The sequence below is a fragment of the Malurus melanocephalus genome, unplaced genomic scaffold (assembly GCF_030028575.1).
Source record: "Malurus melanocephalus ecotype Western Australia unplaced genomic scaffold, MMel_1.1 scaffold_315, whole genome shotgun sequence".
NCBI classification, from domain to species: Eukaryota; Metazoa; Chordata; class Aves; order Passeriformes; family Maluridae; genus Malurus; species Malurus melanocephalus.
This window is the reverse complement of record NW_026623547.1, coordinates 174,096-199,343: the sequence shown is the minus strand read 5'-3', so window position 1 is coordinate 199,343 and position 25,248 is coordinate 174,096. Positions and strand designations below refer to the sequence as shown.

Genomic DNA, 25,248 nt, shown 5'->3' with positions numbered 1-25,248 from the left:
TTAGCACATATATGATTCTCCCCTTGTAAGGAAAGAGAGAGCAGAAATCAGAGAGAACAACTCTCTCTGCCAATACTAGAACACCCCTTTCCCACACCGATTTTGTAGGAGCAGTCTTCTGATTAGAAGAATTATAATTCTTCTAATCTTAATATCTACGTAGAGTGAACATAGTTTCAACTGTTAAAAATCGCTTTTAAAGGACAATGCTTTTAAAAGGACAATATATGAAATTCAGATATAGAAACACATAGAAATTGATCTGATTTTGGACTTTGTCTCTTCAAAATGTATTAGTCACAAACCAAAAAGAAACAAAAGCCTTAAAATGTTTCAGATATCTCTGAGTCACTTCTCTTCCTTACCTAAAAGATTCCCTCAACCTTCTTTTCTCAGTTTTTAGTTTTATTAACATGGGAAAAAGAAATCAAACACAATTTTGCAYAAAAGTTCAGAATAAGAGACAAGAATGAAAAAAGATTTTCAATATATCTAACGAAAAATGAGACTTATTTTAGCAAACATGCTATTGCCTCAATGCCTAGGGAAAAACACTTGTCATAAGAGAAATGAATTGCTCAGCTGTTTATAAGCAAAAAGCTCTGGGGGAATTTCTCAAGGCCCAAACCACAAAGCATTGCAGGGTTACACAAACATATGTTGCAGGTGTTTTAGGGTAGACAGGTGGGAAAACCTCAGCTACTAAAAAAAATATCCACTTAATAGATTTTATCTGAAACTAGATAACCTCAATGCAACAGAGAAATAGCAAACAAAACAGTAGCAGTGAGCTCTACATCCAGGCTTACCAAAATAATCATCTCACTAGTGTCAAATGGAATTTTTTAAAACTAATTTTTCCCAATATATTTAACAAATGCTGCCAAACATTTATCTTTTTTTCCCATAGCTTCTAATATTTTAAGCCTAAACCAAAAACCAGACTAAACCAAACATGTAAAAAGAAGAGAAGGATCATGATGCAATGTTGTTCTACTTAATTAAACAATTATTTTCAGGGAGCCAATTTTCTTCTTTTTCCCCCCTTCAGCTGACATGGCAATATTGGTTTTTTTTCCCACAATTCTTGCACTGCCTAAGACATTTTTGTATTACAATTCTACTTTTTTTTCTCCCTTCCATTTGTTTCTAATKAAAGTTGAAGGATCATGTGACCCCAAATTCAAATAGGACTGAGAGGTCAGGAAAAGTTTACCTTTTCCTGCTAGATCATCTATGCTCCTTTCTTCAATAAAGATGACACAAACATGGCAAAAATCTGGACTGGGAACGGAGCTGAAATATAGCAGCTGAGATGTGGATAAGGAATATGGTTTCTTCAGTTCAGCAGCAGTTTTTCTATTAGGCACTAATAATTATTATGAAGTGCCTGCTAATTATTACCTAATAATTCAGAGAGAGACTTTCACCTTTCCTCTTTTTATCTTTTGCCAGATTTTTAAGCAGCTGCCTCCACTCCACATGAAAAGACTTATACAGTGTAAGCAAAGTCTTAAACTTMCAGAAACATATCACAGTATTAAGTGTACTGAACAACCAACCCACCCCAAAGTCCAAAGCACCCTAAGCAAAYACTATTACCCAAACAAACAAACCTTTATTTTCACCTGCTAATTCGCCTCTTCCTTTATTATACCTTCTGCAGARCAAGAAACCTGCTGGAGTACAAAAGGTATTTTATCCACCAATGAACCACTGAGTTATCAGAGTGAAAAAAACCCAGTGAAACATTAGATGACATAATGTACTATTGCCAATTCAAAAGTGGTTCAAGGCCAAGAGCAAAATACCATCAAAAACAYAGATTGATAGTCTGAGCCTATCAACCCTGTGCAGGAAAGCAGCACAACATGAAGGGTGCACTGCACAGAACTAATAAAGAACTTCCTTYAATCACAGGAGTCAGGAGATTCATGCACTAATATTGGTGTTGGCAAAGGCATGCCATAAGTGTCAAACGGGGAATAATACTTCCTGTTTGCATTTTTCAGGGTCTCAATCATGGACCTTGTTATTTACAATGCAATAACAGCACGAAGAATGATCATGTTTAATTGTTTCTAAAGAAAATTAAAGAGTTTTTTTTTTCTTTCCAAAGCAACAAAATTTCCCAGGAAAAAATGAAAAGGAAAGAAAATTCCATTAATTGGGTCATGAATGGAAGACACCCCTGAACTCTGATGAGGCTGAAATAAATTATCTCCAGTTTTGTTACGTGACAACCCTCCATTCCCAAGGCAACTAGAAATTTCAGACACCAGGAAGATATTTTAAATACTATGCGTTATGGTCTGTTTTTAACTTCATACACACATGCTTTCTCTCACATGGGCATTCTACGACAAGAGATGAAGAACTGAAAAAAAATGACAAGTGAGATTTAAAAATGCTTCAGTGACTTGACTGAAAGAAATATCTGGTTGAGTATTTTGGCTTCGTGTCCTAACTGCTTGGGAAGCCTTTTTAAATTTTAATTTACGGTATTACAGCATATTGTGTTTTAACAGGTAGATCAAATCCTACCAAATCAGCTTTTATTGATATTCCAGACAAAAAGACTCTGATCTGCCAGTGTTCAAGTTCATAACCTGTGTAAAATCCCCATCTTGTATCAACAGAATCACTTAAGTACCTTTTAAATCTGCCTCTTAATTTAGTTGCCTATTTTTCAGCTGAACCCTTGGTTTTAAGAAGTAAATTAACTAAATAGCAAGGTATAAATCTGACAGTGTTCAGCTCTACCCCGTGACAGATTTATGCTCTGGCATCTTGCAGCCTCGCACAGTTAGGAACAGGAGTTTTACAACATTGTGGAGGAAAGCTCCAGGCTTTTGAAGGGAACACACAGCAAGCCTCACTTTAAACCCTGGAATGCTCCAAATTATGAGATTTAAAATATGACATCTTTATGTACAGAAAAGCTACCACATTATGGTTTTATTGGCACTCGTTTTGGACAACCTGCATAACTCACTGATGGCTTTGTGAGTAATGCAGTTATCCGAAGCTTATACACCCCTTGTAACCACACTCACAGCATTTTATCTTCTCCAGATACATGCTTGTACAYAAATCCCACATATCAGGGAAAACCAAGAACGTTTTAAGGTGTTATTTGGTTATTTCCGCTACGTGGAGAAGAAATAGAATAATTCATGTTCTGCGTGTAATGTGCTACGCAAAGCACTTGGAAAAGGTCCCCGGGGAAGTGAGAAAAGCTCATTCACAGAGCCTCRTGCACCAAAAGAAATATCACATCTAAGTCTTTTCCTGTGAAACACAAAGGGAAGTAAGGTCCTGGTGATGTGGGACAAGCAACTCCTTTCATTTTAGGATTCCAAGAATGAGGAATTATCCTGCAGAGCCATTTTGATCACTACTGCTCCTTAAAAAGACAAAGACATAACATCTCCAAACCTAATCTTCCATAGAAAAGTTACAGCAAATGATAAAACATACTATTCCCAGTTCTATCTTGACACTGTCTTGCTCTTTCAGAAAAGCTCTCCTCAATACAAATGTACTCAAATAGCTTTGATTACAATGGATACACTRATATTTACTATAAAATAAGTAGGTACACAAGCAATACATCTACATTTATATCAAAAGACTCTGAACTGAAATACCATCATAAYAGATTGGATATGGTTCAGTAGATAATCTTTCATATATTGTTGAAAAGTTATGAATCCATTTTTATTTAACTCAGTTTGTGTTTTGYGAATTTTAGTAGATAAATTATGATRTAGAGAACTTTGGATTAGGTAGAATCAAAATGCTTTAAGTGTTTTAAGTGCTTCTTTTTGATAAACTACTTTGCRAACTAGAAATGATTAACTGAATTGTCAGCTTGCACATAAGAACCATAATCACCTCACTCTAACACTGTTAAATGCATTTTATTAGTGTAATTTTATAAATAACATTACTTTTTWGGAAGGGTCAGTAGATTTAGATGACTTTTTAAACAGAAGTAAACCTATCAACTGAAAGAAACAGCCCCAAGAAATTCACAAGCAATAAGTTTTATTGGTAGCTAAAGTAATGAAGACCTTAAAATGCTTCAGCTTCTTGCTTTAGCAGCAAATACAATCAGAACTGCTTTTACCTTGCTACTGAGGATGTCGACTTGCTCAAATGGAGGGAACAGTTTAAAAGTTCTGTCCTCCAAAGAGACCTTTCTCTTCCATCTTATCTTGGAGACTTGGTGTCAAAAGCTAGCCAAAGGTAAAAACARCAGTTCCTAACTCATCTTTAGCCATTTCCAGTGAAAGACTCTGCACCTCTSCACCCTCCCAGAAATCAGCAAGCCACACCACCCACTCCTTCCTGCCCTTAAGGTGGCCAGTGGCTCTCTTTCCTGCTGAGCCACAAAAGATGGMCAGTGAGGCCACCTGGCTGTGCTCTGCTCTTGTTTGGTGGCCAGCAGCACCATTTTGCTTGGCCCCAAACAGAACTGGGACAAGTCCTTTGCTTCTGGRCCATCTTCTGTAGCATGGCTTTATCTTAACTATGAGAGATGTCATTGCTCAGGAAGCCTTGCTTTATTCAGWATTATTTCCCACCATATTCCTAATAATTTAAATGTAATGGTTGTTAAACTTAGATGGATACAGTATTTGAGTTCTTACCCACAGCACTGGCCTGTGCGTGCAACACTAAGGAGAGAGCAACATTTGGGAACTGCTCTGCCATTGGCAATCCAAGAGWTCARCCTTCTCCCTCAAGTGATGTCTGCYGTGTTGCATATGGTGCTGCAGCATGAGAAGGACTTTGAAAGGTTTCTCATTTGCAAAGTCTTGACTAGATGACTAATCAACCACTTTTCAAGTTTTTTTTTTTCCCGAGAATATTGCTTGTGACATACAGGAAATATTGAAGATGACTATTTTATGGTGGGTYAATGAAATGGTTAATGTGCCTGTGAAGAGATTGCAATGAACTTTGAGAGAGTTAAGAAAGCTATTGTATCGTGAGTATTGACCATGTAGACTGTTTGTATTTTAAAATGCATAGGTGCACTGGRAAGGAAGGTGTTGAAACAAATGTACAAAAATGAAGCAGATTTTTAATTCATGATACACTTACTATTTTTATGTGGTACTATGGCAACATGGTTATTCCAAGTAATTTATCATTAAACTCTTAGCCGCCTGTCATACCTTATTCTATTAATGAAACACAATAACTGAATATTTAAATCAATAATTCTTAAGACAAAGCACTGACTATCTAATTGGAAAACACAAGTTACTCATTTAGGAACATGAATATAAACAATGAATAAGTTAATATCATGGCTTTTACACAAAATATATGCAATTCTTAGTCATATAGGCCCACATCAAAAAGCTTAGCATGCAGTTACAGAAAAAAACTGATTTATTTAAAGTGAGGTGTTTAGATTACATCTAACCTCATTGTATTTGCAAATGGGAATGTAAGAACATCAAAATGCTTGAGTTCACAACAAGGTTATAAAAGCAGAGGTCAAGTTGAAGATAGTGGCACATTTTTGTTCATAAAAATCTATCTACCTCGCATTAAACTTGAAAGATCCTAAACTTTCAGAAATTAAGGCAAATAGAAGTTCCTGGTGAATCCCTGAAAGTAAATGTGTTTATTTTTTGTTTCTCCTAAGTCCTTTTCTCCCAGATGAAGAGATGTGTAGTCAGCTTTTCTAGAAAACCTCATTTCCTTTATCAGTCACATCCCATGTAAAGGCAACTCTCCTCTTAAGTACAGGTGACCTTACTCAGTCAGGCAACTCTCCTTCCTTAAAACACAGGCAGCTCACAGTGAATGAGGATATCCATCATCCCAGCCTCCTGAAAACTAACTTTCCATGCACCTGACACCCCCGCCAATGTATTATTGCTCCTGAAATATCAGTCCCATTCTTCATGATCAAAACTAAAAAGCAAATGTTTGTTCAGAGGCCCCCTCCCCCTCGCTGGTACCCCCGTAACGAAGGGGACCTGCACCCCAGCAGTACCTCTGCGTGGAGGTACAAATTAATGAGCTGCTAATGCCGGAGCAGCGCCAGATCCCAACTTGTGATTGGCTGCAATCTGGTCATTAAAGAGAGGTAATTAATGCCAGATTGCACACACAATGCTAACAAACAAACAAAACAACCCCAAACCTGCTTTTCTCCTGCCACAAACGGCAAAACAACAATACTGACATAACGGCAGCGTTCAAAGGACAGTTGCAGCTCTGCAGCAGCACCTCAGTTAATGAGTGTATAGAAAAGAATTTATCTGAAGAAGAAGAAAGTGAAACTCAACAGCCTTTCAGGCACATGAAACCAGCTTGGAGAAAACTCTGAGACGGTGGCAGCTACTTAAGAAGAAAATTCAGCTGAAAATAAATGTACAAAGAGTTCGGTTCAAAATTTCAGCAATGTGTTTTCCCCTTGTCACTCGTTGCTCAGATAGTGAACAGTGTTAAAAGCTAGAATGCAGATTTCTCCAACTATTTGTTATATGAGTGATCGTGACCATATTATATTGCTTAAGTTTTCTGGCAGTACCTGTAATTTTAGTCATGATGAGCTAATACGATTTCTTTGAAATGTCATGTATGCTTCTCCATGGATTTAGTTAGAATTTAATATTATTATATAGCCACTTTCAATGTCAGCAAATAGCTGAAATACTATGYTGAGAAAATAGCAGCAGGAGTAACTAGAATATTATTAGCACAASTAACAAACTAATTTCCATCAATTGGGCACTTTCTTTTTTACTTTTTTCTTTAATGGATAAAAGGCATCTCCACTGAATTAATCTCCTAACATCTCTCAATGAATGGGGCATCTCACCATGTTAAAATATCTGAAAACAAATTTATTTTACAGAAAAATTAAGAATAAATACAGTAAGCTTTCAGACAAAGGATAGTTTTCAGATTCTTAGTATGCAGTGCAAAACTGTAATATTTAGAATAAGTCATTGTGATAAGGTTAACACTTCAACATAGAACAACATACAAATAAGAACACCCAAAGATGAAAATTACTTTGCTTATGTTGCTGTATTAGAATTTTATTTGCTAAAGGGTGAAAACAGATTTTCAAAATTCACAGTTAACTTAAAACAATAGTTTTAAACCTTTTATTCCTAGCCCTGGCTGCCTTCAGGAAGGAAAGAACATCTGGTTATTTAAGGAACACAATATGTTCACATTTTCTATGACTTTTGTTTCTAATTGGGTTTTTTAATTTTTTTTTTTTATTTGAACAACTCTAGTTAGAACTATGTTTTTTAATCACTTTATATTTTTCCAATGCCCTATCTCCATATCTCTACTTCTTAATTTTGCTGCCTTTGCTTTGAAAATTAACAACGCTCCATGGTTTTGATAAGGAAAAAAAACGGAAGAAAATGAGCCACTCATGGTGTATTAAATATGCAGACACACACCTTCAGTAAATGTTTTTGGATATATATAAAAGAACCTTCCCTTATTTTTTCATTTCACATATACACAATTTTAATAGCCCATTCTTCTGTAAGAAGCTCTACTTTTATATTCAGAAGGACTGTAAGTGCATAGAAGTTACTTTAATATAAATAATTGAGGCAATTACCTGCTCAAAGATTAGAAATATGAAACAAATACTCTGCTAAGCAGGTTAACTTTATCACCCTATGCAAAGATATCTACATTGATATGAGCTTTTTATTCCACATTTTCCTATGCAGTGGAGCTAGCCAAATGCAGAAAAGGCTGAAATTCAGTTGTTCTGCATTGATCCATACTCATGCCTGTAAAATTAGTATCTCTCAGCCCCCCCTCAGAGACAGGTGCATTCACTTGTTTTCAGCTATTATAGAGATATGTATTTCTCTTTTGTGGCACCAAAAAATATCAGGGATGTGGTATCTAAAATGTTCTCTCATCTCGACTGCCAACTGGGGTTCGCAAAATGAACAGGAGAGCTGCTGCAAGCATTAGCTTAAGGGCAAGTACTAATTACTTTTCACAATATTGTTAATACTGGATAATGCTAAGGCTTCTGGTAAGGTCTGATTCCACAAAAGGTCAGGAAATTGTACTTGTCCATCTTTCAGAAAAAAAACCCCACCCATCTTTTAAGCATAGCTTTCTTCTGACATTTAGGTTGCTCTCCTGGTGATGACTACAGTGAAAAGAAGCAAACAAAATGCAAGAGGTTCAGCAAGCCAAAGTTTAGCTCTCCTGATAGACTACAAKACTAAAAGTAAGAAGGAAATACCTGTTTTGTCAGACCAAGGAAACAGAAGAAATAATAGATGTTTTCAGATGAAAAAACCCAGGTTATCTCCAGACCAGCAAGTTACAAATGGAGAAGCTGTATCAGGTCCATCTTAACAAYTTCACCATTTATGACAACATTGTTCCCTAAGAACCTTTGAGTTTTATGCACCTACCCCCCACTTTTCTTAGTCCAAATACCCCTCAACCTCTCCTCTGTAAGATGGAGAGCTACAAAAATAATATGGAAGACAAAACATATTAGCAAATCTGCATAAGGTAGATTCCTGTTTGTCCTGCCATGACTTCTAAACTGCATTTCTTGTCCAGCTGAGATTTAAAGCTCCAAGGAGCAGAGAGCAAGCCTCTCAGAGATTTGGAGTAACACTAAACATCCTTGGTATGTTCAAGAAATAATGAAATAAGCCACTGGACCATGCAACAGTCTCCCAGAGAAGAGTTCCCTGATTTAGTGTATTAAAACCCAAGTGAAATCTTGGAAGAAATGCCGGACAGAACAACTCAACCCTGGATAAGGAGAGATAAAATTGCACTGAACCAAATGTAATTTCCTATTAGAAACCAGAAGCTTGTGATGGAGAAATGCACAGGAAAACATCAAAGAAGGAAGAAAAATAATTAAGCACTGAATTTGTTAATCACCACTTACAAGTTACACTACAGACTAAAATATCTTTGTCATTTCTTCCAATCTCCTTTTATCTGTGCAGGGAGTAAGGGCAAACTGAATTATTTCTAAGCAGCTAGCAGAAAAAAAAGTAACAGAATTTTCCCACTTATTTTGCTATATAATCTGTGCACTGACTTTAGACTCCTACAGCGCCCATGATGCCTTGTTGAGTCTTCCCTTTCATTCTGTTCAATGAAAAATGTTGACAGACTTGGAAATGTTTGTGTGTAGGTCTTACAGAACACCAAGACTTCTGTTTCAGATATATGGGAAAAAGGGACTGAACAAACATATGCTTACAGACACTTACAAGTGAGTGAAACTCGATGTCATACCTAGGAAAAGGTAAGAAACAGGTTTGGAGCTTGAACATAAAAACTCAGTGTAAAATTGGGTGGCTGCAAATCCCTCAGGCTCTTCATTCTATGGAAGTCGGAGCTTCTCAGCCTTCAGAGTATTTCCCAAACAGAAAAGTACAGCTCAGAAATGAGAAACAACTGCATTTTATCATATTTGAATTGACAAAGCAACTACCACCCCTTGCATCAAAGAGTTTCAAGTAGTAATTCACCTGAGCAAAGGGAAAACCTACATGAATAACATGGTAGAACTACATCCAGTATTTATTTAACTGAAAGCTGTTCAAAGCCCACCTGAGAATGTTAATTAATAGGAAACCAAGGCCTTTGGAGCCTAACAACTTCTTTCTGTTGGAGACAAGAGCGTAAGGAGYGGAATAGTGACCAAGCCTCTTTTGTGGGAAGTTGGTGGTTAATTTTTGCCCCCTTCAGCTGATTAGACATCTTGCATGCTGCCTGATATGTTTCAGAGGAMAGCTGAATAATTAGCAATCACTTTATTGTTTAATATATCTCTTCAGTAAATGACAGATGACATATTGAATTCAGATGGATAACGTAGTAAATTTTTCCTCCCTGTGTATCTTTCTTTTAAAAAATATTTCTATCTTGTTTTGCTAAGAAAGTACATAAATAAATGCTGGGCAGTTTGATTTCACAGACTGCTGCCAAAATCTTAAGAAAGATTCCTGAGATCTAACGTTAGAAACTTCCTTACACACTGAAATGATGATACACTTTACTTCTCATCATGAAAGAAATCTTTGTGCCTGAAAGGAATGAAGAAAGCAGCTATAAGGATGCAGATTTCTGAAAAAAACTGATACAGAAAAACAAAGAGACAATTTTTTTCTTAATCCATAAAAGTGTAAACACTGGTACTGAATGAAATTTTGCAGAAGTCAGTCAGAGTGCAGAAGTGACGAATTTTTTGCTTTCAAAGATGTTGTGTATCAAGAAGATGAGGGAAATCAGACTTTACACTGGCAACCTACTAATGGGACAGATATAAAGAGAGTTCAAAACCAGCAGCACAAATTCTGCTGTCTGCCAGAGATCTGAGTAAGCAAAGATTACAGCTTCATCTCAGAACTTTATCCACCATACAGTGGGTATCTCCTCTATATTATACTCACACATACACACATGCCATTCTAAAACTGCAAGAGGTTTTMTTTTTTTTTTATTTAATAGAATATATCAGAAACYGTATGCTAGTAATATAGGACATAAAATGAATGAATTTCTACATTATATTTGTGTGAATCTTCACAGGTTGTAACCTCAAATTCTTGTTTTTAACTGAAAACCATCACAAAATCACTATATATTGGGCAGGGGTAGTGATTTAAGGATTAACAGTGATTAATCCCAGAAACCCCATGAGAAAGGTCTTTCAGAAGAAATTGCATGATGCTTTCTACACAGCTTACTAGGTTTTATAAAGTAACATTACTGTTTCCCTGAGAAGTATACTTTATCCTAGAGGATGTCTGTGCAGAATACCAAGCAAAATTATTCTAAAGAGCACATCTTAATTACCAGAGCTCCTGGAAAACTTTAGCGAAGTGTTCTTTAAAATATCCTTTAAAGAGTAAAGTAACTAGCTTCTACTCAGTTTCCAACTCTTTCCTTCAGCTCTTTTATCAATGAAGAAATCTGAAACTACCATTTAGTTTCCAAAATGTAGGTTGTTATTAACTTCATTGCATTTAGAACATTTTATTACAGTAATGATTTATTCCCTGTATTTACAGAGCAAGCATCTCACCTTTGGATCTCGGAGAAAAAGTGCTCTTAGGATAAGGGAGTGAACATCTCCAATAGGTGGATAATGCATCAGAAGTCCCAAACAGGTCTGATAATTACTTGAAATCACTAGAATTCAAAAAAAAAAAAAAAAAAAAAAAAAAAAAAAAAAAAAAAAAAAAAAAAAAAAAAAAAAAAAAAAAATAAAAAAAAAAAAAAAAAAGAAAAAAAGGGAGAAAGAAAATATTATTATTTTGATATTCCAAAACAGTACCTTTTCCAGTAAATTCATTACAGTTCAGATTTTGCTGTCTTTTCCCACACTGTCTCAGAACTTAAGCAGTGCTCAAAGTAAGAGGAGATATATATAATTCAAGCTTCATGACTACACTTGGTCCAGTATAATTAAGAACAGAGCTAAATCTACAACTTCATGTCACAGACATTTCTGTTAGCTCCAAATTCAGATGCCTCAGTTTAGAACTCTGTAGCTGTGCACACAAAGCCTGCCCCAGCCAGTCCCATACTACAAAACGGGCATGGATTTTTCAGACACTCCACTACAGACATCTAAATTTCAGAAGAATTTGTGTTTATGGCTTTATGTTGACTTTTCCCCCTGACAACTTTTTTTCTGAAATATCTTTTATGTTGTCCTTGTATACCTATGTACATACACACATACACTCAGATACATACACATATGTAAAATTATTCAACAAATCCTTGTTTTGTCCTAAATCAGAAACTTCACAAAATTTTCAGGGAAGAGGGAAAAGAATAGATTTTAATTTCATAAATACTAAAAAATATAGTACAMCATTAACTTGCTTAGATTTTTAAAAATTATTCAGAAATTTTCAGCAAACTTGCTTAAATTTATAATTTTGTTCTAATCTGCTTGATTTTATCTGAATCTAAGTAAGTATACTCTATGGCTTTTTTCTTCTTGTTGYCATCTTCTGTTTTGTTTTTTTTYYCCCCTTCCCAAATCAATCTAATTATGAGTGCAATTATTAAAGACATCTTTTCAAGCAGGTCTATGTAAACTACTTCATTTCTTTTGCACCATCTAAATCCAGGCAATCCATCTGCCACAGCTGTCAAAGCAATGCCTGTTAATGATGCCTCCACTCTGCAACATAAAGACAGYCTCCAACAATAGTAATTGTAAATAAATTTCTAACAAACTTCACTATTCTGAGAACTTTAGCTGTWGTAAGAAATACTTGTAATTAATCAGGGACATTGCAAATACAAAATGATTYTGAATCAATATAAGGCAAAATAAAGGGCAGTTTTGCAGGCAGAGAAATTTAAATGGTTTACTTTTTTCTTTCATGTGAATAAGCCTCATATTCTCCTGCACCTTACCTCCCTCAACAAGAGGATTATGGGGAAAAGATGCAGGACTGGGCAAAATGAATAATTATAATCTGTGTAAGGAACCACTTTATCATCTTCATTTCCGTTGCTGATCCGACAGCTTGTAATTTCATACATCTGCTTTCATTTGTAAAGCACTCACTTATCCTACTCATTCTTTATCTGTTCTGCCTGTTCTTTTTCCTACCCTTTGTTTTTCTTGTTCATATTCAGGTACCTGCTTTTTCTTCTTGAAGTCACAAAGCTGGCATAATGAACACAATACAATGGCCTCYGCCAGAGTTCTTTCAGAGTATAATACGAGCACCACACAGAACATACCCAATCAAACTCTCATATGTAAATCAAATTTAAGATACTGAACTGCAGTTGTGATCATGATGCCTTTTTACCAAAGCAAATAAAAMCAGTAAAGATTGATATTAAATGCTAGATAGTTTTATAAATGRTAGACACTAAGACCAATGTGTTTCTCTTTCAAACAGTTCAGTATGTGTTTTATTCTGCAATGTAAAATGGATTAAAAATATCCTTTTTAAATTTTTCCTGGAAGAGTTCTTTGCTATCTCACAGATATAGAGAAAAGTAAATAATAAAACCCCAAATGACTTTAATGATGCAGACTTGACTCCGGCAAAAAAATCCTTATCATGCAGAAAGTTAAAAAAATTCCAACACTTTAAAGGGAATATGGCTAACATACATATATATATATATATATATATATATATATATATATATCTTCAGGGAATTCCCCCACATATTTAAACTGGATAGAAGAGGGTAGATTTAAACTGGACATAAGGAAGAAATTTTTTACTGTGAGGGTAGTGAGGCACTGGAGCAGATTACCATACCATAGATGTTGTGGATGCCCCTGGAAGTGTTCCAGGTCAGGCTGGAGGGGGCTTTGAGCAATCTGATCTAGAGGAATATGTCCCTGCCCATGCCAGGGGATTGGTCTAGATGATCCTTGAAGGTCCCTTTCAACCCAAACCATTCTATGATTCTTGTCTCTTCAGGACAAAATGTATAATGTTATACAGTAGGGTGGCAGCTTTCTTAAAAACTGTAAGTAGCAGTAAAACAAAACCAAATTATGTTTATTGGTGTCAGAATGATTTCCAAGAATCATCTGTAGGATTAAGTTTCTGGAAGGAGATTCTGTGAAGTATAAATTTATCCAGTCTCAGCAGTAGCTGGTGTGTCCAGCTGCCTTTCAAAAAGCTTGGTGGTTCTTTAGCTCTGCTTTTCATTCTCTCACTGGCCCAGTGAGAGTCACATCTGGATCCAACTTCAGTTGTGAACCACAAGTTCTCTTTTCCCCAAAGAGGAATGCTACTGGCATTCCTAAGGAAAGSAGGAGAGAAACTCTTCCAGAGAAAACAATCTTACTGTTCTTTTCTTAATATTGTAATTCAGTGCCCAGGGGATCATGYAGTTGCCTTCTCCATTCTGCTTTAGAATAGACTGACTGTTGGCCCAATAACCACAAGCAGCAATAATAGTGGTTGAAAAACCTGAAAACTCACTCTACTGTCCTAAATGAAGCCCTAACTTTCTGATATGTATAATTTCTTAAAAAGTTTAATATTTGATGTCACTGATCCCATATCCAGATTACTCAGTCCTAACCCTGGAAGGAAGGGACTACTCCCCTCTGCTGCTTTATACATGGCCATGTTCTCCTTAGTGGGCCCTGAACTGAGTTAAACATAGACAAATGAACATCTTGCACTATAACAAAAATAACTGATCGGATCCTGTAAGAAGCTATGGCTTCTTTATTTCTCTCTAAATATTCACAATGGTTTTAGAGATGAAAAATTAAATTCTAACAATCGCCATACCTACTCCTCAAGTGGAAACAAGATAAAAATACACTTATTCTAATACTGATCAGTCAAAATTAGCTCCTGGTGCAAGAATGGCATTAATTTACTACACAAAATACAGACAGGTCTTCCAGGTTTTTTTTATTCTTGGCCTTCTCAGAAGGAAGTAGATAAAGTACATCTATTTTTGCACCAAATCCTCCCCTCCATTCTGATTTCATCAACAACTGCATGTATATTCACACTGATGAAGCAGAAGCAAATATTCATGCTTCTGATTTGAAAGGTTAAAAAAAAAAAGAAAAGTTTTGCAAGAACTTTTCCAAAAAAACCACAGGAAATAATTTAWTAAAACTAACAGATACTCTGGTTCATAACCCTACCCTCGGCTTGTGAGGATTGTCACCCCACAGACAAAGATCTGCTTGGATACAGATATAAAATGGAACAGAGCAATTTACAGAATGCCTGTGTACATGATTATGTATCTGTAATCTCTAAAATATATAAGCAATAATTTGATAATCTAAATGTACCCTTCTCCATGAAAAATATATTGTTTGAGCAACAGAGGATTTCCAAACGAAAATAAAAATGAGAAATATAGCAGAAACAATACTTTCTGAAAATCATGTCCTTGAGAACATCATAATAGAGCACAGGAAAAAAATCCATCAATTCTCAAACCAGCAACTTTTACTCATCCCCAAATGTGTTGTTATAAAAGAATCAGCATCATTTCTAAACTTTCAAATGCTTTGAGTTCTGTATTATTATAACTGTTCATATTTGACATTTTTATAACACAATATCTTAGGAGCTTTATTATTGTTCTTATTGTTTCAAAGTTTCTAAACTAAAAATTTCCCGATGGTTTATTTAAATTAAAGATGATTATCACCATTGGAYATTTTGAGCTTATGCTTCCTTTCACTAAATAAAGAGAAGCTTTTGTAAACTTATTTTATTTGAAAATGTTTTTAAAATTACTACAGCACAACTTTGAATTCTGTTTAAAGCTCAAATATTATCGGCAATTAAAAAAAGGAGGAAAACCAGAAAATTTTTCTTTTACAGATATATAACAAAAGCTTTTTTATGAAATTAAGAACTGTGGAAATTGTTATAGTTAGAGCTTGACTTTGGAAAAATATATTAAACTTTACAGTGTTTATGACTTATTTTGCTTCACCATTCTATTATGCTTTGAGTGACTAACTAGGTCCAGCTGTAGAAAAAGAAGTTACTTAYTACAGAAACAGTCAAAGTGTGAAGTATTAACTGTCCTGATGAGATGACTTTGCCTCTTACTTGGGCAAATATTCTCCACTGCAAAGCTATTTACTACTCTGTTTACTAAGCCTGGGAAGTTCAGAGAAAAGAAGTATACTGATTTCATACAAACACATTTTTAGCTCACATTTTACTTAACTCATACTGATACCTGTACCTCAGCACCACAAACTGAAAAGAAACAAAACCAGGACAACCTTCCCTCCTCGAAAAGAGAGAAGCTTCTTACAAGCTTAGTTCTAACGTGTTTTTCTTTTTAAAGGTAAGYAATAACACCAAATAAAATCCTGATTCTAAGGAATTTTGTTATATGCCTCTTCAGTACATATCTCTACCGAAAATTTTAAGATGACTTCAGCTTACTGCATATAAACAAACAAGATTTAGATTGCAAAACATAATGACCTGGAATCAGATTATCCCAAAACATAAACGTTAATTTTGAAACCTCTGACCAGAATTAAATGCACACTTCTTTGAGAGGAAGGAAAGGTAGCTCTATGTTCTGCATGTTTATTAAAAAGTAATTAAAAAACACATGAAGGCAGGCAGTGGAACGACATGTACGTGTAAAGYACCACGTTATATTTTCAAGACTGGGCCCTAAAATAGGAACCACAGATGTTGAAAACTTCCTGTGTCCTAGAATACAAAATTGTGTCAAATATGTGACCTTGTTATAACCTAAAGCTTACAGATGGTATATACTTAACTCTGAATAACTTGCTATAGAATTCATACACTTAATGACAGCCATACATCTTGCTGTGAAATGCATACTTTGTTGCATCAGTTGCATACAGAATTTTTTGTAGAATATGATAGGACAGAAATAAATGCCTCAATTAATCATTATGCATCTTCCTCCTCCCTTTCACAATTATATAAACTAACAACCATTTTCGTGATTGCTTATCAAAACTGAATATTATGGGTCATCACTAAATTATAACCCGTGCACAAATTTCAGGTGTACTAAACCAAACTAAAATAAATGAAATTTTTTTAAAAGATGCTACTCTTGCACAGAATAAACATATTCTGTAATTGCTACTCATCTTTGTGTTTCCTTCAAGACACCTCTTTAGAAATTGTGAGTCATTGTCCTGTGCATTTTCTCCATTCTCATAGGGGAGCAGGATAAAAGTATTTCGATGTGACAGGGAAGCTTTACTCAGTTCATGAGCTTGGTCGGAAGGTGGAGCTCTATACTTGCCTGTACCACTGACAGCACATAAAATCTGCAACTCCATGTAAAAACACAGAACTACTCACAAAACAAACCTGCATTTAACTCCAATATACAATTTATTTCATAAATACAGCAGGCCATGTCTGATAATAAATAGCTTCTCTCTTATTATTTGGAATGATTTTCAATATGTTGAAAAAGTCACAATGAAATTTAGAATGTTATAAGGTCTTTTTCTTTCAAATAATAGGTTTGCATTCTTTTTTTTTTTTTTTTAATGTATCTTAGCTGTTACTTACAGGCATCTCTGATATATAACAACATGGCTACAAAAATGTAGTCAACTAAATTCAGGGTGATACTGTCAGCAAATAGAGCATCCCAGACAACCAGAAGATCCTGAAGTGGGAATTCACGTCCAAACAGGAGCCTTACCCATCGCCTGAAAAAAAAGGGGAAAAGTTATGATTTGTATTTCTCCATTTTACAAAGTATGGTAAAATCAGGACACATATCCCAGGATCAACTACAATCCTAAAGATTTTATYAGGAAATKTTGCAAAGAGCCAAGATCTTCRTAGTAAAACAACTTTACTAATTGTRTTTGTGGAAATGTTACTGCAACTTCATCAAGGAAATTATACATTACAGACTGTAGAAGCTTCACTGACTAATATAATTATGTGGGTGACCCTCAAAGGACAAAATATATTAATCCCATATTAATATTTTTGAGCATTTAGTGTGGTAGTGACCTAAGATGAAAGGGATAAAATATTATGCAAAAATGGCCTGGAACAGCAAAAACAGGGGGGTGAAACCAGTGGTTTATGAGACCCCCYGAAAAGCCCAGTCAAGTGTAATCCAGTTCAGAAGCAGATGTAAAATGGACCAATTCACAGTTACTGAAGTGAAGGGGCTTCCTCCCTGTTAAGGATGACAGTGTTTGTAGCTCCATGTAAAATATTATATGGATGCTATTTTCATTAAATCTAATTTAAACCTTTACCAGATTTAATGATAATCTGCATGTACACTATACTGTTAATTCCTGTTCATCTCTGCGCTGTTTTCATACCTAGCAAAACGTAAAAATTTGTCATATGAAATGCAATATTTGCTTGAGACTGGAAGCCTGAGATGCAGTAGAAGAAAACTGTTTCTCTAGATTTCTCATTTCTAGTTCTGACTCTTACACTGACTTGCTGACCTCAGGAAAGGCACTTCTCTTCCCTATTCTAGAACAGACCCACCAGCTTTGTATCTTTTTAGGTAGGATTATCTAAGGTCACATCTGAACGAGCTAAAGAATAGTTAGTAACATTAATCCTGAAATAGTTATTACGAAATGGACTTAAAAATAATGAATTACATTTTTAGCTGGGATATGCAAATAGCTACGCATGTGGAATCTGTTTATTCAGTGGCAAGAAAAGATTGATTGCAAATTTCTGCTAAGCAAATTAAGTCATTCTTTAAAACTCACAAAAATTTCTAAAAAGGCAACTAGGAATTTCTTGTTCAAGATTAGTTTCAGTCATAWGAATTCATGTTTAACCACTTTTGTTCCAGAACTCGTTGGTTTAAGGCATCTGGGGTTTTGGTTTTTTTTTTTCTTATTCCAGTAGTAAAGAAAATACAGGACAAATGAATTAGAGCATGCCAGTGTAGCACAAGCTTTGACAGTCTCTTAAAAAAGGAAATTCAAAGGGACTATTGAGTGTCAAGGTTTTGTTCACTAAACTTTTATTCCCCATGCCACTGGAACCATATGCACAATCCACAAAACTATCCATGTACAGATTTAGAGATCACTACATAGAATCTCTTCCTTGCAATGTAGGTTGCCTTTCAAAAGTGAAAATATGTGATTTCAAAAGACAGCATCATCTCACTCTCCTATCAAACATTTATGTTCTAAGGTCTTGTAACTTTATGCTAGCACAGTAATTACTAAAGTCCCCATATTAGCTACAACAAAACAATCTGTATTTCCATCTCTGACCAAACCCCCTTCCTATGAGGACTTACTTTGAGACCTCAGAAAAAGAAATCAGACCTGTGACACAAAAACAAGGCTTAGCTAGTGCATTTAACACCACACCGACTCTACCTAAGGGATTTTGCCATAGCGTGGCACCTTACCCTGCACTGCCCAGCCCACAAGGACCCATTATCCTATGGTGACATAAACGTCACCCAAACTCTGCGTGAAGCCATTACCTGCAATAGCAACTCCTCTCACCTGTAAAACCACAACTTTGAAGTTACACAAACTGTTAGGCAAGAAATTCCAGCTAAGCTTTGAGCATTTGAGCTGACTTTGCTTGCAACTACCCAAGTCTCATTCAAAAGCCTTGCTAAGAGTCTAAWACACTTCAGGAGAAAAAAATACACCACGGTATAATGGGATTTGTTATTAGTCCTTTATTAGAAATCTCTTTTGCTTCTTTACTACTTCATTATGCAGTGTTAATCGTTTGTAGATGCAGGTTTATTCTGCTCAAGCAGAAGTCATTCCTTTTTTTTTTCTCCTGCTTTTATATTTTCTCCTGGGAAAATTAAATCTCATTCCCCAGAGGTATCACGTTTCACAGATGTAGACTGCTGAAGAACAACTGGACTTCCTTTTGCAACCATAATATTGCTGTTAATTATTTGAACCTTCCTGTCTTAAAGGGAGTARGCAATTCATACTGTTGTAAATGCATATATACTAGCTGCTCTCTTATTTTTTTTCAGCAGCGTTTAGCTCACAGCATCTATAAACCGAGGACCCTATTGCCTACGAACCATGCTGCCATATGGCAGGACTTCACTCAGCTTTTATACTCATAAAAAGATCTTAATTCCTAAACTAAATGTCCACACTGAAAAGCTGTCTTTCAAACTAACACTGTTTTACTGCTTTTACAAATATTTGCAGAGAATTTAACATACCCTTAATAACTGCCTTGGACATGATAAACCTTTTTGTTTTGTTTCTTCCCCCTTTTTTTCTTCCCTTCTTTCTTTTTTTTTTTTTTTTTTTTTTTTTTTTTTTTTTTTTTTTNTTTTGTTTTGTTTTTGTTTTTTTGTTGAGATGGCTGTCTGTGTTTTAATTATTGTTCTGTCCTGTTAATCTTGCCTTACATCTGTTACACCTGCAGACTGTGAGACTCACAATAGTATACCTTTTATCACATGTGGTAATACAATAATTCATATCTTACCAGGCACACTTAGCAATTAAAATCTACAAAAAAACCCCCAATTTCTTTAAAGCCATAATACACGAAGGTTCTACTACCTACATTGTAAAATATGTAACAGTATCTTCCATATATGATTCCTATATAATTAAACCAATATTCTCACGAGATCAGTAATTACTAGCAATAGATAATGATTCATTAATGATCTTAAAATATAGGGAAAACAGGAGAAAACTCTGTACTAGTAAAGCCATTAAATAAGGCAGTGATCCAGCTTYACCAGTTTTAACTAACACCACAACCTTTGTAACTGAGATTTACAAGACAATTCTCCAAACAACAGAATTTCAACTTATATTATGTGTTCCCTATATTTAGTTCCTTATCATCTCAGTCTACTTGAAAGGCAGAGAATTCTTTTAAAAAAATTAAATAAACCCAAGAAATGGTTACAAATGCAGCAAAACAAACAGTTTAGGAATGTTTATAAGGCCAAAACAACACAATGAAAKCAGAAAGAATAAGAAAACTGTAACAACAGGAAAGGGGAAAGCATCACTGAAGCTAAATTACTTGATCTAGGACTCACAACTTGACAACAAGGTGCCTAAAAATTTCTACTGTTAAGAACATGTTTTCAGTCATTTATACGTTTGCTAAACTCAATCTTCAGYACAATTTCACTCCAAGCATCTGCTCAAGGCTTGACTTTTTTTCATTCATTGATACTATTCATTAGAAAAATGCTAAAAAAATTCTGCTCGTGCTTAACTTAGTTTTTTCCTCAAGCATTTCACTAAGGTCTAGAATCAAAACAACAAGGTCTCTGATATTTTCCTTTTTACTGTGCATACAAAAAAAAGAGAAGCCCAAATTTGGTAATTCCTTGTTTGACCTAAACACAACAGAGAGAAGATTTCCACAGAAGAAGATTTCTGTTTCTTTCTAATTCTTGCCACCAGCCCAAGAATGCATCTGTCACCCCGTGCTTTATCCCAGCTACACCATTCTTCCTGCATGGGAAATGGTAGAAGTGTCTATCATCCCCTGCAATGGGAACTGTCACTTAGGGGATATGGTGGCTGAAACTCTTGCTCCAGTTTCCAATGCTTGCAAGACTCACCAGTCAGGGCCTTTCAGAGAAAGAAGGGTCTGTAGGATTTTGTAGGATGCAATTTCATTGTCTGTGCAAGTTCTGTTGCTTTTTTTTTTTTGGTTAAATAAGAAAATTATTTAAATGGACTGTAAGTATAGAAAAGAACACCATCTTATCAAAACTAAGCACTCGGAAGCTGAGAAATGCCAAAATTAACATCAGTTGTTTACTAACTGAGAAAATGATATGTAAGCTCTGTCTCTTTAAACTCTGTCATGAATTATGTTCAAGCAAACATTTGTAGCCAGTGCAATTTACTATGTAAAGTCATGGTCAATAATTTAGGAGAAAGGGTAGACAGACTTGAGCTGTGATCTGCTTGTTCAAAAATAAGATATGGAAAAAGGATGAGGAGCGACATTAGTACAACACTTTCAAAAAGAACTTAAAATTATACAGAAGATGAAGACTTTAACAGTTCAGTGCCAGCCAGCAAGCACTACTCTGGGCAGATGTGATGCCTGCATTGTGATTTCAGGCTGTGTTTCTAACCCATGGACACGGGTGGGCTGAAGATGGGGACAGCTGAGTCCCACTCATCCTCCTGCAGAAGCACCCGGGGTAACAGGGGGGTTACTGCTCCTGGAGCAGTGCTCGTCAACACTTGCATGGATTAGAAAGGAATACATARCAAAAACACCCTCAGAATCTGATTCCCAGAACTCTCCCAGATTTGATGGCTGCAAGAGGCAGTCAGAGGGGAGATAGGCAAGTTCAATCAGAGGATGTGTACAAAAGTTCATTTTCTTTTAGTGACACGAAGGAGACCAATCAAGACAACACATTCCAGCAACATTCCAGCTTAGACCGGMCACATAGCCCRTATTTCTAGTGCTCCATCTCCTTCCTTAGCAAATCCCATTTTTATTAAAACTTCCATAATTTTATATGGTTCAGGATTTTCTACTGAATGTCCTAAAGAGATTAATAAAACCTTCAAATGATACAAGAAAGGGAAGGAAACATGCCTGAAGTAWAATCATGACTTGTTCTTTCAGCTATTCTTCTACAAGGGTTTTGTGGAAGGGCAGTACTGCTCATGGTGCATGAGGAACTCTTAATGATCACAGATGAGAAGAAAGGCAAAACAGCTAAGTGTCACAATTAACAAAATGGCATTTCTAAGATAAACAAAACCTTATTAAAATCCAATATTTTGTCAGAACAGAAAGAAGCCTGTGAAATCCCTATAAAGCCAAAAAACTGGTGTAAGAAGTTATGTGGGAAGCCCACCAGACTTTCAGGGATTCACAAAAACTTCTAATGTGTTCGATTTAAACACTGAGAATTTTACACACGGCATACCCTCATATGCACACTACCCATAAATGATGTACAGTGTGATATTGTTACAGCATATGCTCCATTTTCTGCCTTAATCTACTTAACTTGTGAAGGGAATGAAAACAGACATCTTGCTAGAAGATGTGTTTACTTCAACCATAAATTCAAATGTTAATTCTGGATTTATTAGATAAAATTATGTAGCCTTTGTCATTTGAGAAGGCAGACAAGATGATCAGATTTTCCTTAGGCTGCAAAACATTTAAATATTATAGATTTCTACCACATTGTCTCCAGCAGTGTATGCTGATTGTAAGAAAGTGTGTGTGATAAGGAGGGAGARAGTATGTGCCAGCATCTAACACATCAATCAGCTTCTCCTTAGACCTAGAGATAATAGTGAGTGTATAAAAAGATTCTTCTTATGTGTGTCTGCCCTATCTATTTAAGTAATTTCAGACCTGTATGTGGAGTGCTGTTCTGCTAGGAAATGACACACAGGCTTTACTGTGCCCGTAATCCAGGTGGGATTGTCCTGTCCTGGGCTCCCATAAAGGTTGCTCACTTCATCCAGCTTCTCCTGTGCTAGCTGTGTGAAGATTTGGTGTGTCATTGCACCAAAACCAGGAATCATGGCCCTACCCCTGGGTGGATRCATGGCAGGTTATTTGGTTTCCTTTTCCTGTTTCAAATTCTGTTTGACTCGTGGTCACATCTGTGCAGTTTTAAGTTTTACACAGTTATATCAAAAACCCCTCAACTTTAAAAAGTATGAGATCCACAAGCTTTCTGCTCTACAGCTCAGACACTGGGGTCCTAATGCAAAGATAAAAATCACAGTGTTTGAAAACAACTCAAATAAAAAAGAAACTAGGCATTTACATTGCAGATTATATCAGTTTCAAATCTACCATGAGCTTTCCTGTCAGAAAAGAAGCATTTAAAATTAAATAATAAATGCAATAAACACATTTATTAARATAAATCTACTCAAATTTAGGCTAAGTGATGAACAAGAATATTGTACATAGTTTACTTGTTGTCTTCCTTCCAYTTGGGAAAATTTCCTCCTCCTCAATGCATCCTGAACTTTTTAATAGTAATTCCSTTATCAAACACAGACTAGTAGACCTCTTTGAAAGAAATACCTTGAATTTTATTTTTATTAAAGAGTGACACAAGCATCTAGTTCTTACGTGGATTTTTTCCTTTCCCATTTGATTCCTTTCAGATTGCTGGCAAAGATTACTCAGTTTTGCATTTAAGAAAAATTATTTTCTTTAAGAAAAATAAACCTTCCTTATTAACGAAGGTTTTTCTTTCTAAAAAATTAATTCCCAGTAATTACCTTTGATTCTTACTGTAATTTACCTTTCTCTGCAGAAGAACTTACTGCAGTTTTAAGCCAGACCAGTTCTAATTTACTCACTTGCAGAAATGCACTTGAGGAAAAAAACAAAAACTGTCACTCCTATCCTCAAAAAGGTTAAGAAGGAYGTAAGGAACTACAGATCTGTCAGCCTTACCCTAATCTCAGCAAAGATGATGAAGCAGCTAATTCTGGAAACCATTTCCAGGCATGTGAAACACAAGAAAATCATGAAGAGTAGTCAGCCACTGGCTTTTCTGTAACACTACAAATTTCAAAACCAGAGCTAGGAACTTGAATCTGTTTAGAACAGAAAACAGAAAGAAATTTCCTAATTTTTCAGCAGGGCAGATGGGAGAAACTGGACCTTTAGGTGGAAATTTATACTGTGGATGTAACTTTTAAATGATCAGAGACTTGCACTGAATGTAGCTTTCAATTTAAGAAATTTTCTGCAGTGAGAGAAAAGTACACTGTTCAGTTTCTTTTTCTTTCCTCCTAAACATTACAATTTTGGTATTTCAGATACATAACACTTAATAAAGGCTTGGTAATTAGCAGCTATTACAGGCACTGTGTTGACACTGTCAGCCTGTGTTTGCAGCAAATACAACAGCTACCAGAGTCCAACAATTTACCAACMATTTGTTAGTGTGAAGGGTGGATAAAAATGGACTCCAGGAGTTACCTACAGTAAGAATGATCACAAATAGCAAACATACTTTCAGCCATAACTGATTTTTTCAAAGGACAGAAGTTCTAGACATTTGTCATGATTTTTTAGAAAGGTGAGTCAAGTTGACAACAAATATCACAGATCAAAGCCAAAGCACACTTTTTTTCACTTTGGCCAAAATACAGAGGATTTAGCTGTTACACCATGACTTATTTAGCCATTATCTGGGCTAAACTGTGTTTTTATTCAAAGGAAAAAGACTGAAGAATATTGCRGTGTTTCTGCAAAACAACTACATTTAAACAGCTCACACAATGTTCAGATTTAAAGAGCAAGGTTCAGMCTGGTAAAATTATGGTGACAAACCAGGATGAAGAGAGGGGAGTGCTCCATTATACTGGAAAAAAACCCCTTGGAAGCCAATGACAAACACCCCTTGTGGGCATGGAGTACGGGGACTCCATCTCATCTTCATCTTCACACTCTGTAAACCCTGAATATAACAAATATCTGCACATGTAAGAGAAAAATGTAAGAACCTGAAGGTGTGCTGACTGAATTCTTACTGTTCTTTGCCTCTGTGCAATTAAAACCTACAGTCCTAAGTACTGATGATGCATGTGCATTTTGTTTTGAAAATCACTTCAGAGTAGTGAAAACATTTTCTTTTTTTTAACAAAAATAATTACAGGTGAATGATTTTAAACACTGTTTGCTGCAATAAACCTATTGAAACAAAAGAGGCACTTCTAAATTAGTGAAGTTCCTACTGATATCAGCTATTAGCAATTAGGAACTC

General features: G+C 35.6%; 1 protein-coding gene across 4 annotated transcripts in view; it reads right to left on the bottom strand.

Moving 5' to 3' along the window:
* Positions 1-25,248, bottom strand: part of TBC1D5 (TBC1 domain family member 5) — a 242,886-nt gene that overhangs the window by 62,376 nt on the left and 155,262 nt on the right. For all 4 annotated transcript variants that reach the window (XM_057377438.1, XM_057377435.1, XM_057377436.1 and 1 more), the window contains 2 exons: positions 17,070-17,212; positions 11,087-11,193 (listed from right to left, as the gene is read on the bottom strand). In XM_057377438.1, coding sequence (XP_057233421.1) covers positions 11,087-11,193; positions 17,070-17,212 — 250 coding nt within the window. The remainder of the gene's footprint in view (positions 1-11,086; positions 11,194-17,069; positions 17,213-25,248) is intronic.